The following is a 19328-nucleotide window of genomic DNA, read 5'->3' as shown; positions in this document are numbered from 1 at the left end:
AGCCTTAAAATGTATGGATGTTGCTAAGTCAGAATTCCTTGAACGGACCAATCAGAAGCTAGCAAGGCATATATCTTCCCCTAGACCAGTGGTTCTCAACTGTGGGTTGTGACCAGATCACTGCTACTTGGTTTCAAGATGATTAAAATAAAATTTTAAAATATTTTTAAAATAATTGTATTATGAATATATATTTAGATTTTTATAATTGACATGTTTTATAATTTGAGTGTAAACTGAATATGACTGTTGACCATGAATTTGACATAAATCAAAACTGAATTTATTTTACCTTTGATAACGGTACACAAGAATTTAATAGATAATGGAAAGCATGAAATTCAAACTTTGGAATAATTGTAATATTGTAGTGAGCAATGAATATTTAAAATATTCTTATTTCTCATTTTTTAAAGATGTGTGCAAATGGATCCTGTTGTTTGACTAAAGAAGGTAGTAAGGAATATTTTTGTCTGTGTATTCCTGGAAGGCCTGGAAAAACATATCTGGAAAATACAACTGACTATCAACAAAGTGGGTGTCAACTTGAAGCTATTTATGAAGATGAATTTAATGTATCAAGGTATTTATGTATTATTTCTGCAAAGAGTATCTTCAACTTATAAAAATGATCATTGTACTAAGAAGCAATAATTGAACTATTTTATCATATTTAATAATAATCATTTTTTAATATATTGGGATTTACATATCAGACATATACATATATAGTTACAAAGTATATTGTGTTATATATAATACTATAGCACAAAATAGGAAAAAATAATACAAACATATATAAAAATAATTTTTATATATCACACTAGAATTTAATTTATTATCTGTGTTGAAGTAAATCTGTGGTAGATTCTCATACATGAAGATGTATATGGTAGCCCCAGAGCAACTACTAAGAAAATAACTTAAATAATACAGGGAAAATGGCATTATAGGTATTAAAATGTTGCCCTAGAAAACTATTTACTTTTTACAAAGGGAGGTATTCTCAGAAGAACAGAGGTATGAAAAAGACATGAGTCATAAAGCAAACCAAAAAAAAAAAAGGCAGACATAAACCCAACTATATCAATAATAACATTAAAATTAAATGGATGGACAATTCAATCAAAAGGCAGAAATTTCAGCCCAGATAATTTCTGGACATTCACAAGTATACACTATCTACAGGAGACACATTTTCCATTTAAATGTACAATTAGGTTAAAAGTACAAGATTGAGAAAAGATATATCATTCAAATAGCAACCATTGGAAGCTGGACTATCTATATTAATATCAAACAAAATAGACTTTAAAAGAAAAAAAATAGTTGCTAGAGAAAATAAATTTCCTAATATAATGAGAACAAAAAAATTCATCAGAAGATATAGCAATTATAAACATGTATGTCAAACAACAGAGACTCAAAATAGATGAAACAAAAACCATTAGAATTTAAGGGGAAAATAACCAATTTAACGACTAGTGTTGGAGACCCCAGTACTCCACTTACAGCAATGGATAGAACACTTGGCAAAACATGAACAAATATATAGAACATTTGAATAACACTATAAATTTACTAGAAATAGCAGATAGCTATAGAACACTTCACTCAACAACATCAGAGCAACATTTTTCTCAAATACACAGGGGACATGTTCCAATCTAGTCCATATACTTAAAAAGCATCAATACAATTTTTTAAAAAGTATGTTTTCTGACCACAGCAGAATGAAATTAAAATAAAAAACAATAAAGCTATTTGGTAAATCCACAAATAATGTATACATTGAATAACATAATTTACATAAATCAATTAATAAAAAAATAAATAAATCCCAAAGGAAGGTAGAAAAGCATTTGAGACTAATTAAAATAAAGATACAACATGCCAAAATTCATGGGATGTAAGTGATATAGTGCTTAGAATAAACATTATATCTATAAATGCTTATGTTAAAAAACAAGGAAGATCTCAGTCCATATTCTAAATTTCCACCTTAACACAATTGGAAAGGTAGGAGATTTAAACGAAAGTCAGCCAAAGAAAGGAACTCATAAACTGTAGAGTGAAATTAACTAGAGTATAAACAATAGAGAATATTGACCAAACCAAAAATCTGTCCTTTGGAAGAATTAGCAAAATGATAGACCTTACCTATAGTAAGGAAAACAGAGAAAAATCAAATGACTAAATATGGAGCGAGAGAGGACATCATTACAGTTGTCCCTCACCACTTCGGCTTGGACTTGAGCGGCTTCCTCCGAAAGAGTGAAGCTCGAAAGTCGAAGCGAGAAGCGGCCAAGGGACGACTGTGTGTAAATAAAGAATCCTACTTCGCGGAAATCAATTTATCCCAGTAGAGTCTGGAACCGATTAACCGTGATAAATGAGGGTTGACTGTACTGAAATTACAGAAGAAAAATGGATTATTACAAAACACCAGAGACCACTGTATATCCAAATAACTAGGTAACTATGATGAAATGGAGACATACTTAGAAAAATACAAATGACTTAAATTGATTCAAGAAGAAATAGAAAATCTGAATAGATCTATTATAAGTAAATCTATTAAATTAGTATTTAATAAACAAACAAATAAATAAATATTCACACTAAGATATGTCTAGGCCTAAATGGCATTACTGAAAAATACTAGCAAACATGTAAAGCAGAATTAATAGAAACTATTCACAAACTCTTCCAAAATAAATGAGGAGGGAACATTTCTCAACTTATTCTATGAGGCCAGTGCCACAACAATAACAAAGCCAAAAATATCACAAGAAAACTATAGACAAATATATCTCATTAGTCTGAACACAAAAAACTTTAATATATTATGGCAGAACAAATCCAGTATGTTAAAAAAAAGGGTTAAAATCCCATGACTGTGTGGGAATTATCACAGGAATTTATGGTTTGTTTAACATCCTGAAATCAATAAATGTAACATACCTTATTAATGGAATAAAGGGGATGAAAAAGAAAACACATGATAATTTCAATAGATGCATGGGTAAAAAAGGCCTTTGACAAAATCCAACACCCTTTCATGATAAAAATAGTCAGCAAATGAAGAATAAAATGGAAATCCTCAACTTGATAAAGAATATCTAAATAAAACAAGAGAGAGAGATAAAAACAAATATTGCATTTAATGACAAAAAAACAAAAATATGAATGAAAATAATGAGAAATTACTTTATATCTACTAGTATCAATATATTATCAAAAGAAAGATGAATAAATGTTGGCATGTGTGAGAATTAGTAGACATTGGAACCCTTATAAACTGCTGGTGAAATGTAAAATGGTGCATGCAGGTGTTTTTAAAAAAATGTCTATCTGTTCCTCAAAAAATGAATTATAGACTTTTCAGATGATTTAGAAATACTATTATTTTGTCTGTACTCAAGAAAAAATAAAATTATATGTCCACATAAAAACTCTACATTAAGGTTTGTAGTTTTATTTATAATAATCAAAAAATCAAAACGACCTAAATGTTTATCAACTGATGATGAATAGGTAAAAAAAAATTTGTTATATTCACACCATGAAAAATTATTCAGCAATTAAAAAAAGTAAATTACTAATACATATCACAAGTAGAAGTCCCTTGAAAACATGCGATGGAAAGATTACAGTCGCAGTGATGTATGCAGTAGAACTCAATAAATATTTGTTTAATGAACAATGATTTTCAGGAATTTTTTGCTTACTATAATAATTTTCCTTTGTTGTGTGAAATAACTGTGTTATTCCCGACTTTGTGTTTCTTTCTTTGTTTATTGCAAATTTTCTTTGAATTTCAGAAATTTTTGGTATTTTTGCAGTTAAAATCATCAATTAATTTCTTTATGATTTTTTGATATTATCTCATAATTAATACTAAAATGGAGCTTAGCAAAATTTTCCAATACAAGTTGTTCATATAAAATTAAATGTTTCTCTGTATCAGTCACAATATCTGCAAACTATTAATCATTGCCTGCTATCATAGCAAAAGATGTGCAAAATCTTACAATTAACTTGAAAAAATGTTCAAGATCTCCATAAAAACCTAATATACTATTAACTTTAATTAAAAAGGAAAAATAATAGATGTTCTGAATACATTAAATATAATCCATGTATTTAGATATTATGCTTAATCTGGCCAAAACACCACTTTTTCTTCTTAGTTCACACATTGAAAGCTATACCAAAAATTTGGCATGTAATTCTGGAAACTAATCATTGTGTTCTAAAAACTACATAAAGATAATATTTTATAAATAGCTAAGTCATCTTTACAAAGGAAGAATAATGAGATGGGAGTTGATGTACCATCTGGTATGACAACTACAAAACTCTTACGATGCCATTGTGAAAATAGACAGTTGGGCAACAGATTGCTTTGAGAACAACCCATGTATATACTGGATCTTGATATATGATAAATTCGCCTATAACATAATGGGAAGACCCTGGATTTTTAGTAATTGATATTGGGGAAATGGCTCACTTGAGATGATAGATGAAGCTAGACTACAGCATTACACTTTGTATACAACCGGACTGTAAATGTGTTCTGAGACCTAAAATTAAAAGACAAAATTACATTGAACTAAAAGAAATGTTGAAAAATATCTCTGTAGTTTTGGGATGGAGAACACTTTAACTCACAAGGTATAGCTTATGTAAAACAATGATAGTACTGTAATCATGTTAAATTTAATAGCTTCTTTTGAATGAAGGAAGCTAACAATAACAACAGTAATAATACATAATGTTAACAGACAGTTGATAATTAATGCATAAACATTTTAATCTTTTAAAAAAATAATATGTCCTTATAGATTTTTTAGAGAGAGGAAGGGAGAGAAAGAAAGATAGAAACATTGGATGTGAGAGAGAAACATCAAAACCCTCTACTGGGGATCAAGCCTGCAACTGGGCATGTGCCCTGATAAGGAGTTGATCTGAGACCTCTCAGTCCATGGGATGATGCTCAACCCACTGAGCAACACTGGATGGGCAACATTTTACTTTTGAAATATAGTTTCTATGAGTGATGCTTAAAGTACCTAATGTAAATAAAGTATTTTACAAAGGTTTGAGTATTACCACATTTTTGCCCTTTTTAAAAGGGACAAAAACATTTCATAAGAATTTGAATAACCTTAGTGAAAGGTGGGGGAAGGGTGGAGGCTTAAATTCCCCCAGCTATCTTTTCACTCAGGACAGCATCCTTAATGGTAAGTATGAGATTGCAGTTTTTCAACACTAGCCTGTGAAGCATTTGTGGATCCAACCCATTTATGAAGTTTTCAATTTATGCTCAAGTCATCAATCTCTACTTGCTAACAGAAATATAATAACAAGCCCTGGCAAGTTTTTGCTCAGTAGTTAGAGCATCGGCCCCTGGACTGGAGAGTCCCGGGTTCGGTTTCCGCTAAGGGCACGTACCTCAGTTGTAGTTTGTCCCTGGCCCCGGTTGGGGTCCTGTGCGTGGCAACCACTCCATGTATCTCTCTCAAGTGAATGTTTCTCTCTCTCTCTCACGTGAATGTTTCTCTCTCTCTCTCCCTCCCTCTCACTCCCCCTCCCGCTCTATCTAAAGATAAATGCACACACACACACACAAAAAAGTCCTCGGATGAGGATTAAAAAAAAAGAAGAAGAAATATAATAACAATCCCATTCACACATTTCTCAAACATTTACTGAGTAGTTTCTAGTTAGAAAATGTGAAATGAGATCTGATTCCCATCCCCGTATAATGTACTATCCATAGATAAATCAGTATTTTCCTCAGAACACATCCCATGGTTATTTCATTTTATTTACAAAGCAAATATATATTTAAATTAGTAAAATGCAAATATATTTTAAATTACTAAAATAATTATTATTTTTACTTTCTGAACATACAAGTAGTTTGTGTTATAACAATGAATTTTATGGCTTTCTTTCTGGAACCTTTCAATTAAACCTGTTTCTTGTATGGGCTATTTTAGGAATTTTACATTTTCCATGTAATGTTGAATATGACCAAAACGCTATTTTTTATTTATAAGAAAGCATTCTATTTCAAAGTGTAAAATCTAAAGTCCATGATAAAATCAGGTATAGTTTCAAAACCTATTTTTGTAGAGCCGGGAGGCTTATATAAATACTGCTTTGTGTGAATTTGCCACAGAAATATATTTTGATCAGAGTTTCCTTAAATTACTTCTGAACAAGGAAGTCTAATAGTTATTTATTCCTAAGACTTTCGTAATCTCTGCCATGATATCAGTGACTTTTTGTTTATTAAGAAGTTGAATTTCTTGTTTTGTTTATATTTTAAATTTTGGATGTACCATACACATTTTTCTGCTTCTCAGGCAAAGCTTTTGTGTTACATTTTACTCTGAGAGAAAGAAAAAGAAAAAAAAAGCAAACAGGACTGAATATATATGATATATGTATTTTTATTTTTTAATAGTCTTGATATTACTAAACCATATTTTCTCTAGTGGCTATAAAATATTTGTGTTGCATTTACATGTATTGATATATTATTTTTTCTCTTTATTTTGCCATGGAAAAATGAAATAGCCTTGCTTCTTTAAGTTTAATAGTAAAATGATAAAGAGGTCATTACTAAATCTTTTTAAGCAATTCTAAAGTAGATATTGTAATGTTCGTATACATGCTGAAAATTAATTGTGATACACCTAATTAAAAAATGTCCATTAGACATATGAAAAAATGCTCAACATCACTAATCACCAGAAAGATGCAAATTAAAACAACTATGAGGTATCACTTCACACCTGTCAGAGTGGCCGCCATCAACAAATCATTAAACAACAAGTGTTGACAAGGGTGTGGAGAAAAGGGGACTCTAGTACACTGCTGGTGGGAATGCAGACTGGTGCAGCCACTATGGAAAACAATATGGTGTTACCTCAAAAAGTTAAAAATTGAACTGCCATTTGACCCAGTGATCCCGCTTCTAGGAATAAACCCTAAGAAGCCTGAAACACCAATCAGAAAGAATATATGTACCCCCATGTTCATAGCAGCACTATTTACAATAGCTAAGATCTGGAATCAGACCAAGTGTCCATCAGTAGATGAGTGGATAAAAAAGCTGTGGTACATGTATACAGTGGAGAACTATGCAGCTGTAAGAAAGAAAGATCTCTTATCCTTTGAGATGACATGGAGAGACCTGGAGAGTATTATGCTAAGCGAAACAAGCCAAGCAGAGAAAAGCAAATATCACATGATCTCACTTATTTGTGGAATATAATGAACTAAACAAACTCATGAACAAAATTGACCCAAAGACATAGAGGTAGGGTACAGACTGACAAACCTCAGAAGAGGGGGGACTGGGGTGGAAGAGATAAACCACAAAACTTATATGTATGTATGCATAACCAATGGACATAGACAATAAAGCTGGGGAAGAGGTGGGGGGGATGGGGTGAAGGATGTTAATGGAGGAAAAAGAGAAACATCTGTAATGAAACAAATTAATAAAAATAATGTAAAATAGAAGAAATAAAAAAAGTAGTTTTGTGTAATTAAGTTACAACTATAGTATGAGTTGAAAATTTATGTATAACAATTATATTCATGTATCCTTTTTTTCCCCTTTTGAGTGTAAACCAATACTTGTGTTATGTGTATAAAGTGAATGTTTGACTATATTAGAGTTTTGGGGTCTATAACTTTTTATGCTTTAAAACCATATATCAAATAAAAACTTTATGCATGTAATTATACAATTTTTTGTACCTGGGCCAGATTTTTATTTTACTTGATAGTATCTAAATAGCTTTTTATAAATATAACCTTTTTCATTGTTTTTCAAACTATCTTCTAAGACTTGAAGCTGTTTATTCAGAACCTTTAAGAAGATCTTTCTCTGGAGCATAGCTCATTTTTGAAATAAATTTGATGATTATATAGTGAAACAATATGAATGGAGCATCTACTCTATATAAGGCATATAGATTATAATTTTGAGGTTTAGGGATATATATATATATGTATATATGTATATATATCCTCACCTGAGGACATTTTTCATTTATTTTTATAGAGAGTGGAAGGAAAGAAGGAAGAAGAAAGAGAGAGAAAGAGAAAGAGAGAGACATCAATGTGAGAGAGACACATCAATTGGTTGCCTCTTGCACACACCCCAACTGGCATCGAGCCTACCAGCAATGTAGGTGCCCTTGACTGGGAATCGAACCCATGAACTTTCAGTGCGTGGGCTGATATGATGCTCTGACCACTGAGAAACACTGGTCAGGGCTAGACCAATATATTTAATTTTTTCCATCCTTAGAGTATCTTTCCATTAAAAATATAAATGATAAAAAGTATTATTCAATATTTAAAAATGAGACCATATTTTAAACTTAAAATTTCACTTAATATATTCCTATTTTGTCCTTTCAATTATATAATTTATTTGTTTCAAATTTAAGTACAATTTAAATTTATTTATTTAATAATGAAGGTAGTAGCCCTGGCCGGTTTGGCTCAGCGGTTGTAGAATTGGCCCGTGGACCAGAGAGTCCGGGCTTCAGTTCCCACTAGGAACTCGTACCACCCCCCAAAAAAAATAATAACGAAGGTAGTAATACATTTATTAAGTTTTTTAGTGCAATTTATTTTCTCAAAGTAAAAATTCTTTGAAATTATAAGAATATTTGAAAAATTTATTTGTTTGTATTTTTTGTCAATCCTCATCCAAGGATATTTTTTCATTGATTTTTAGATAGAGTGGAAGGGAGGAAGAGAGAGAGAGAGAGAAACATGGATGTGAGAGAGATACATTAATTGGTTGCCTCCAGCAGGACCTTTATGGGACCCAGGATTGAACCTGCAATCTAAGTACTAAGCACTTGACTGGGAATTGAACCCATGAGCATTCGGTCCACTGGCTGACGCTCTAATCCCTGAGCCAAGCCGACCAAGGTAAAATTTTTGATAATATCCATGGACCATTATAATTTTCTTTACTTTTTTATTTTTTTAACAAAATTAGTGTTCTTGTCACTGAATGCTTTCCATTTAATAGCAATTTATCTTAGCATTGGGTATCCATATACACATGTAAATCAGCATTTATAAGAATATTATTAATTATGGTGAAAACACTTGACAAACTAGTATATAAAGGGTAAAAAGTTGTGAGTGCTTTAGTAAACTGGAGAAATTTGTTTTAGCTCCATGGTTTTCAAAGGGATGATCTCGCATTTTGGGGACAATATGAAAATAATGTTTTGTGTCATTCTAATCAGTAGAAACTGACTGAAACAGCTGGCTTTTAGCAGGTGGGTGATAGAGGATGGATGTTATAAATCCTTCAATGCACAGAACAGTTCCATGATCAAAAAATTGTGTTGCAAGGTTTGTACGATTCTAAGAGTTCTTGCATAAGTTAATATGATTATAAAGGCTTTTAATAAATATCTGAGCCTAGAACTTCATTTTACATACTGACACAAAGTATTTTACAGAAATTTAATAGTCATTGGATTAATCAGGAATGAAACTCTCATGTTAACCAAGAAAATATTATGTTTTATTCATAAATTTATTTGAATTTGTTAACCATATTAGAAAATCATATTATCCTAGTTGAATTTCTAGTAATTAACTACTATCATAGCCTCCATTACAGCTGCCACACCCTTGGTAATTCTGTGTATGGATGCAAAACTCTAAGCATTGATGTATCTTCTAGTTCTGTCACTTCTACAAAGGATATATTTTTATACATAAATATATTCAATAACAAATAAGTGTAGTTTTTATATCTTCTTTTATTAGAGTTTGGTCATTATCTTTTTTTTTTCTTCAAACATTAGGTGTGTAGACAGGTTATACCTATGGATTCCACTGTATGAAAAGAGGGTGCCACAGAAAACAAAATTATATAATAGACAGAAAATGTTAATTTAATTTGCTGTAGAGTATCTATTTTAGAGAGATGCTGATGAATGAGATACTGAAGGATATGAGGGCTCTATTTAAGTCAGAAATAAGGATCTGATTTTCTCAGTCATGGGAATGTAAACAAATTGATTGTTCTGGGCCTCCTGCTGATAAATGATACTGACTCATATTTCCAATTGATTAATATACTTATGGATTGATATGTAGAATAAGTTTCTCAAAATTGTTATGGAAAAATGCAGATTCCTAGTTCTAGTGAAGATGTTCTCCTGCCAAATCTTCATCGTAGTAAAGGGTAGTGCAGTTCAAAACTGCTAAGACTTAAAAGGAAGGAGTCATTCTAAATTAATTTCTTCTCCTACCTCCTAAAATTAATGTTAGAAAATAGTACAAATTATTTCTTTCAAAATATATTCTGAAATGGTCACTCCTCATTATCTACTAGGTTCCTACTCTCTGACCATGATCATATATTTCTGATCATGGCATTATTTCATGGTTTATTTAGCTTTTGTTAAATTAGAGATTATTTTAGGAAGAATCAAATGATAGGCCTTTGTATTCTAGCACAGGGTATCTTGTCCATTTAGCAAAACTAACTCTCTCTCTCTCTCTCTCTCTCTCTCTCTCTCTCTATATATATATATATATATACACACACACACACACACACACACACACACACATATATATGTGTGTATGTGTGTATATATATGTATATATGTGTATATATTTTAATAATACATGTAGGACACTGTAATTATCCCAATCCAAATACTTTTAAAGTGAATGAACACTACTAATATTTAATCTATAAAATATGGTTAAACAGGGCATGACATGGGCAAACTTATATGCCATGTGACAGTTGCTTAGACTTTAGGGTTTTTTGTTTATTTGTTCGTTTGTTTGTTTAGTTAGTTGTCTTGGGGGACAGGGCAAGTGAGAGTCACTGAAGGGAAGTAACTGTTTTGTCATTTTATTTCAGGTAAACCTATGCACATTTGATATGACTGGTCACTCTCTTACCTGCTTAATAATGAATAAATTTAATCATCTTCTGTGAAATAGATGTAGTACTAATAATTTTACAAATGAGAAAACTAGAGTAAAGAGAAATTTATTTATGAAATAAGTTAGGAAAGAATTAGAACCAAGTTTCCCTCTCCAAAGTCAATGCTTTTAATCTATGAAAGTGTCAACTGCCTGCCATTAACAATCTCAATGACCCGTGGCAAATTGCATTAAATGACTAAGTTTTTCAGAAATACAAGAAGAAAGGTTTGAACTAATTGAACTTTAACATTCTAACTGGCTCCAAACACCTACCATCATATAAATTTATGAGTGTAATGACTTAAGTTCAGTAGGTTAATTTTCATTAATAATAACAAGGAAAGTGATTTGACATTGCTCTTCTCAACTCATAGACGTGTTTATATAATTATCTTAAGTGCCCTTTGAATAGTTGGCAAAGGATACTTGAAAATCACTGTACTTTAGTCCAAAGATCATCACTATGATTTACAATTTTTTCTCACTTTATGCTTTCTTTTTCTTATGCTTTATTGGTGTGTATATGCAACATACAAACAAATAAATATGGTTATATTGTATAATGTACAATTATATATCAAAATAGTTCATAATCCACATTACCTAAAGTGGTGCCTAGAATACAGAGAAGATCAAAGAATGTTTGTTCAATGCATTTAGTAAATGACTGAGGTGCTTAAAAGATATGTGTGCACAAAATGAAGAAAACACAAGTTAAAACCAATACCTGTCTAACTCCAGAAAAACATCCCTCCTTTGTTGATAGTCAGTCTGGCTACCATCATTAAACCTGCAACTATTTTCAATACATTTACATGAATAAAATAACTTTCAAAATTATCTTAAAATAAAGAAAAGTGCATCAAAGACTACAAGAAAGTATTGGCTAAATTAAAATTACTATAGGAATTAATTTTATGTTTGCTGTTAGAGCAAAGTTTTATCAGAATTTTCAAATTCATTGAAACCAATACTTGAAAATAAACAAATAATGAACCTATGGATTGCATTTATGAACTCAAGGAGAGAGATATTTAAAAATTTAAAGCAATATAGCTCTAAGAAATATTTGGTATTATCTTTCATTTGTATCTTAGATGAATAACTGCATTGAGTGAAAAATTGAGTTGAATAATGTTATATATAATAATATACATACAGACAATATATTGTAACAGTCATGCCTCATCATCCCATCCTGTCAGACTAGGTTAATTTCCTCCTAAGAGTTTCCTGAATATTTGTATTTAATTCAACTGCAGAGAGCATTACATTCTACTCTTTGTCACCTGTCTGTTCCCCTCATTCCTCCCTGAAAATTCTAAGTGTCATTTAAGCATTTTATTTATTTACTCAATTGTTATTTATTGAACACATTTTCTTGGGTCTTCTCTCTATGCTAAGCACTAGCTTCTTCTTGCATGGTGGTACAGATTAAGTGTTACCTGCCTTCTGAGCTCTTACATTATAGGCTACTAAAGAATTGAGATGTATAAGCATTTGAAATAAAACCCGTTAGTATTCTGTTAGGGTGAGAAGAGAACACATCTTTTGAAGTAAAGCTAGGGGTTCGTTTACTTCAATATCAATTCATATAAGAGTGAATGAATAAATAAAATAAATGCTATCAATAACCTATTATTAATTAAAAACCCATTTTTTCTTAGGCATGAGACTAAACATTTCAAACTTGTTTTGTGCAAATCTCAGCCTATCGATAGTGATGTTATTGACTAAAAGTGCCTGGGTACTCACTTTTCTGCTAGGAGTGTCTGGGGTGCTGACGAGGGCCCACACTACTAATGAGAAAACCAACGGTGCTGACTAGGGCCCACACTACTAATGAGAAAACCAACAGATAGTTCCCTACCAAAGCCCATGTTGCAGGGGGACTGGCCCTTGTGGCCATTATGATTGTAAGAGGAACCTCAGCAACAACCTTCAGGGAACTTGGAAAAAACACATTTTATCACAACAAATCCTGGAGAATATATAGCGGGCCTGGGCTACGTATCAAGGTCACATCTTCTGTAAATTCATAGAGAGCAGACCTGGGGTTCAGCCTTGATCAGGGTCCAGGGTGGAGTGGAGTGCACAAGGTTTCACAGGTTCACTCTTTTAGTGAATTTAAAAGGTAATAGGAATTTAAATGCCTGAAGGGAAAAGCAAGGTCACACAAATGTCAGTTATCTACGTTAACTAGGGCTTTCTACTTTTTTTTTTTTTCTTTATTGATTTTATAGAGGAAGGGAGAGGGAGAGAGAGATAGAAGCATCCATGAGAGAGAACATCGATTGGTTGCCTCCTGCATGCCCCTCACTGGGAATCAAGCCCACAACCTGGGCGTGTAGCCTGACCAGGAATCGAACTGGCAACCTCTTGGAGCATGAGTCAACAGTCGACAGGGTAGGCAACAACAGCTTTCTGAAAAGGGGAACTTCCTGTGTTAGACAGCCTGATTATTTATCTAGTTATGTAGTTGGCAATATTATTAAAAGTAATGTCATTGAAGTGGATGCCTTGGCACTCTAAAGCTTAATGTCAAGCACTTTTATTACAAAACAAGCAAATAAATAAATAAATAAATAAGCCTAATTTCAGGGACTCACTATAACACTTACTACATATATTTTTACAAAAATCCTGACACACACCCACACACACCACATCCTGTCATTTAGCCTCAGCAGGGTTAATAATTACTATTCTAGGTTACATAACAATTAAGTGGAAGAACCTGCATTTGAATCTAGGCCTGTCTGTAGCAAAAGTTACTTTTATTCATTATTCTGCACAATAAGCAAAATTATAAAGCCATCTTTATTATATTTCTCCTCCTGTATATTTGAGTGATCATGCAATAAGTATTTTAAATATGTTAACTTATATATGACTGATTGGTTTTTTCATTTTTGCATGTTTCAGATGCAGCTGTTCTCTTGGTTACATTGACAGATTCTGTATTCTCAGCGTTGGAGATTGCTTAGGAAACAAGAGTACATCAATGCATGGCCTCTGCCTGGTGCATTTGCACAGCTGTAACTGTAGCTGTCTGCAAGTATATGAAAGCAACATCTGTGAAATAGAAACTGAAGATTGTAAATCCATGCCCTGCAAAACCGGAGCAACCAGTCTCATTTCCTGCGGCTGCACAAGTGTCCCCGGATTTACAGGCAAGTCTTCCCCGAGAAATCAAATTCTCTAGTGGGAATGTTAATACATTTATTTAACATATTTCAACTGTTTCTAATGATTGGTGCTGTAGCCTGCTTTCTCATTTGGCAGAGTAAAAATATCTTCACTTGGAATAATAGAGTTGCTTCTTTGCGCAATTACACTGCTGACTACACAGCCTTGGCTCATGCAAATGAGGCTAATAAGGCCAGACTCTACCATTTAGAAAATGATGTATATGTCAAAGGTCTGAATAGAAAAACAGACTTCATAACCTCCCAATAATTTTGCCTAAACAGCTTTAGTACTGCCCTTCAAACTCCTCTTTGGCTGCCTAAGCACATTGAGAGCCAATTTTTTTTTTTTTCCAGTTTGATAATAAAACTTGTTTCAGTATTTTCTAGGTCAGTTTTATGCCCCACCATTAATAAGATTAAGGAAAAAAAAAAAAAAAAAATCACCAACATACTATTATCTTCCGTAAAGTCATAGATGAGATTCACAGTGTCTATGTAGTAATAAAGCAGCTTTTTATATAAAAATATAAGAAATTAACCATTCAAATTTATATTACTTGCAATTTTTATGCTTGGTCTTACATTGAAGTGATTGTTCATAATAATCTCAAAACTTCTTTACTATACTTGCCTTATACAAAGCAGTATGGAGGTCATACAGGAAGAAGCTAATGTCACTTTTAGATCACACCTAACTTTCAGTAAAATAACTTTTTTAAAGTTTGCTATTTCATTTTATTGAGCAGACCCAACTTTAAAAGTTATTTGGATTTTCATCTTAAAATTAGTTTCCCTGTGTGATATTTAAAGTAATATGCTGAAAGTTTGGGAGGCAATTTAAAAGATAAGTTCCAAAAATGGAAACAGCGATATCATTGGAATAAACATATTGCCATCCAGATTAGCTTTTTAAAGATGAAAATATGTTTGAGTGTGCAAATTCTGGTAAGCTTGCTAAAACGTTGGTACCATTACTTCACAGTTCACATTTCAAACATGTTCTTAGTAAGAATAAAATAACAGAAAAATGTGCTAAAATTATTGAAATATAGGTATCTGCCTTAGAAAAAACACATATATATGTGTGCATATATATTTAAATACAGACATACCTGTTTTTATTTTTATTTATTAATTAATTTTTAATTGATTTGTTGTTCCACTTATTTATGTATCAAGACTATATTTTGGTTATGCATTATTATCATCATTAAATATGTGTTATACATATATACTTTTCATATGTTTATTTATTTATTTAGAATACGTTTTCATTGATTTTTTTAGAGAGAGAGGAAGGGAAAGAGAGATAGAAACATCAATGTGAGAAATATCATTCAGCTGCCTCTTGCTTGTCCCCTACTGGAGATCCAGCCCACAATCCCCAGGGAACGTGCCTGATCAGGAATTGAACCAGGACCTCTCAGTCTATGGGATGGCACTTAATCCTCTGAGCCACACCGACTGGGCAATTTTTCGTATGTTTAAACTACACACATATGCAATACGTATCATTGATTTATAATAGAAAATTGGTGCAACTCACTTTCCAGTTGGAAATGAAAAATATGATTACTTTTCAAATTAAACCCAATTTAAGATTTATCAGATGATATTATCAGGAAGACTAGTATTTTCTATGAGGTTTATTTCCCCTGAATTGGAAAGAACTATAAAATATGGGTTTCCAGATTTCAAAGTATTCAGTTGTACTTCTAAACTCTTCACACAGTAAAATATCAAATAACCGCTTAAGTTAAATTTTCCCACAGATGCAGAACATTATGGGTGCAGCTTAAATCTAATCCTCCTCTTTCTCTTTTCTCCTGACCCTTTTCTCTCCCTCTACCTGGTTTCTCCCTCTCCATCAGTTTTCTCTCCCTTTACAGTCGTCCCTCCCACTTTGCACTTCGACTTCCGCGGCTTCACTCTATCGTGTTTTTTTCAAATACACTCATTAAAAAGTTGATCAAGACAGTGGAAATGATACAGCGTGCGCTCGGTTGTCTGAGTCTATTATACACCTCATATTACAATTACAATTAAAATTACTGTATGTAAGGACTCTAGACCTATGTATTCGAGTGCCCCAGGACTCCAACACCAGGTGCAACCTCTAGAGTCTGAAACGGATTAACCGGAATAAATGAGAGACGACTGTATCTGAATTCTTCTACTTTAACCAGTCTCTTCACCTGGTTTCTCTTCCTTTCATTTACATCTTTCCCTTTTTCCCATGCCATCTGGTTTCTAACCCCTTTTCTTTTTTTCCCTCAGTCTGGTTTTTCCTTTTCCATTTATGAACTCATGTGCTTTCTACAAAGATTTGTAAGTTGTTACCATGTCTTTCAAAGGTATAATCACCTCTTTTTGACCCCCATATTTTGGGGGATTTTGACTTTTACAATAAAAATTGTGGTCTCTGTATAGAGCTTTAGCCAGAGGATCGCAAACTGTAGTGCTCATGAGACTCACCTGGAAGTCTTGTTAAAACAGATTGTTGGCCCATCTCCAGTTTCTCATTCAGTAATTCTAGGGCTCAGTAGGGTCGGTGATGCTGATGCTGCTGGTTCCTGAGCCACACTTTGAGAACTACTCTTCTAACCCATTGAATTATATCAACAAAGAGGGCTTCTATGGATACTAAACTGTAAAATTCAACTTCAAGTTTGAACTACTACTCAACAGAGCATGAGGAACCCATCTGGTCTAACCTTCTCTTGTAGAGATCACTAACCCCTGGAGTAAGAAGGTGATGCAATCTCATGGTAAGACCATATACTTAGGTGGATTCCTGTATGATTTAAATTTGATTTCAGTACTATTATCTGAAATTTCCCAAAGATTTCAAAAATCTGGGACTAATTTCAGTGGATGTTTTCAAGCTATAGCCTTTCTGCAGCTACATGTTATTCGTGTCTATGATATTGTAGCGATGCATCAAAATTTGATTTTTAAGTCTTTTTTTTTTTTTGCTTGTCATTTTGATACTTTCAACACTGCCATTTTGAAAGTCTTTTTAGTCAAAATAAGAGCTCGATGCTAGTAGGATAGACATAGAATGATCTTTGTCTTTATTTAAAATATTTTGGGTGTCACCATCAGAAATGTACAGACCTGTGGAGAATATTTATAAAAGTTTATTTGAACCAATCTGACAACATATGCTTGCTGGAGGGGTTGGGCAAGATCTTGAATGCTCCAGAGAATAAGCTCTGCAGTTTCTTTTATGCATTTGAATTAAGGAGGAAATGTAAGGAAGATTATATAAAGGTGGGAGAAAGCAAGGTGGAGATTGGATTGCAGGATAGAAAAGGTTATTTGCTATCTTGAGAGTGGTTTTGTCTTAGAAGGAGGGTCTGAAAAGAGGCATTTTAAAGGTATGTTAACCTAGATACACAGAAGACAGGACTTGCTTCAGGCAAAGATAAGCCTTTAATGAAGAAGTGGTGGGCCTGTGGAATTTATGATCAGATCACCCTGTGTGGTACAGCTCCCAGAACTGCTTTTTTCACCTACATGTGTTTCTCCTGCATTTTGACTTGAGTTAGTATGTTCCCTTTTTCCTCCTCTCAGGATTTTGTTAACTGGAAGAGGTTGGGGGCTGTTTTTTTGACCAGAAGGAGGATCCAAGTTATTCTACACAATTAGACCCAGCTTTTCCCTCTTTGGAATTGGCCTAACCTAAGCCTCCTTGATATACTACCTTTAAGCAAACTTATTCTCTACTTTAGTCTTATATATTATAAATTTGACTTGCACAAATCTGTGGTTCTCTACTCTCCCAGATCCAGCTAGACTATTTTCTTCTGTTTTAATATTTAAGTTACCTTAGCAATAAAAACATTTTCAAGTTCCAGGCATCTCTTTTTTTTCACAGACCTTTTTTTCCCCCTTTTATCTGTTAACTCCTGCTCCTATAGAAACTGAATAGTATGTTTCAACCAAATTTGTTCTTCAGCTGGAACCCAGGTCCCTTTACTACTGTTCTAATACGTTGGCTTATTTTTCAGATGTTACTCCCCATATGAGGTATTGTGACTATTCATGTTGTACCTCAGGCCTTTGGTGACAGGACACTGTGGGTTGTTTTATATGGTGGAGCTCATTGGATCCACTTCATCTCTAATTGTTTTTCTATCAAACCTAGAACCTAAAAACCAAAGATAACTTTTGCCTCTCTTTAACCCCAGTTAATTTATTTTGTTTGTTATTTAATAATGAAAAGTTTATGGCTTGAAACAACCATCCTCACTTCCCAGAGATGAGGCCCAGAAGTGTTCTTCTCTTTTCTTTGTCATTGCCCTACCGATTTTATGTTGTAGAAAGAACAAACTTATAGAAAATTAATATTAGACTTTATGTACATAGGTTTATAACATACTATATTTAACATAAATTGTGAACATCACTGGATCTCTATAAGATACATACATATTGATCTTGCCAGTGTAGCTCAGTTGGTTAGCATGGTCCATGCACCAAACAGTTGCCGGTTCTATTCCTGGTCAGGGCACATACCCAGGTTTCTGGTTTGATCTCCAGTTAGGGTGCATGTGGAAGGCAACCAATCAATATTTCTCACTCCCTCTACCTTCTCTCTCTAAAATCAATTTTAAAAATATTAAAAAATATATATATCCTCACTTTTAATGGCTTCAAATTATTTAATTAAATGAATGCACACTACAAATAGAATTGCTAGGTCAAGGAAATAGATATGGATTATTGTTTGTTTTTTTGTTTGATTTTGTTTGGTACAACAAAACCCTTATTCTCTATTATACATTCACCAGCAGAAAAATTACATCTTTCTATTTCTAATTTTCAAAATTTCTTTTACAAATTAATCATACCAAGAATTGTTTTAACATTTTTTTCAATTTGATATGTAATATTTTATCTTATTTTTATTTCTTGGAGTAATAAAAAAAGGGTTGAGTGTTCACAATATGAAATTCTTCTATTTGGAATAATTGTATAGGCTCTATCAATTATTTTTTCTATTGAAAAGTGTATCTTACTTTTTATAGATCTTTATAACATAAACATAGTTTTACTCATTATTTTCGGAAAGATCATTATATTATCTGCAAATAAGGGTAGTTTTTATCTTATTTT

General features: G+C 32.6%; 1 protein-coding gene across 1 annotated transcript in view; it reads left to right on the top strand.

Annotated features, from left to right (window-relative positions):
- The window catches only part of EYS (eyes shut homolog), a 1629530-nt gene that overhangs the window by 323422 nt on the left and 1286780 nt on the right, over positions 1 to 19328 (top strand). The window contains 2 exon segments of the mRNA XM_036248740.1: positions 417 to 583; positions 13942 to 14189. Coding sequence (XP_036104633.1) covers positions 417 to 583; positions 13942 to 14189 — 415 coding nt within the window.

The sequence above is a fragment of the Molossus molossus genome, unplaced genomic scaffold (genome assembly GCF_014108415.1).
Source record: "Molossus molossus isolate mMolMol1 unplaced genomic scaffold, mMolMol1.p scaffold_m16_p_8, whole genome shotgun sequence".
Lineage (NCBI taxonomy): Eukaryota > Metazoa > Chordata > Mammalia > Chiroptera > Molossidae > Molossus > Molossus molossus.
This window is presented reverse-complemented; position numbering and strand designations above follow the sequence as displayed.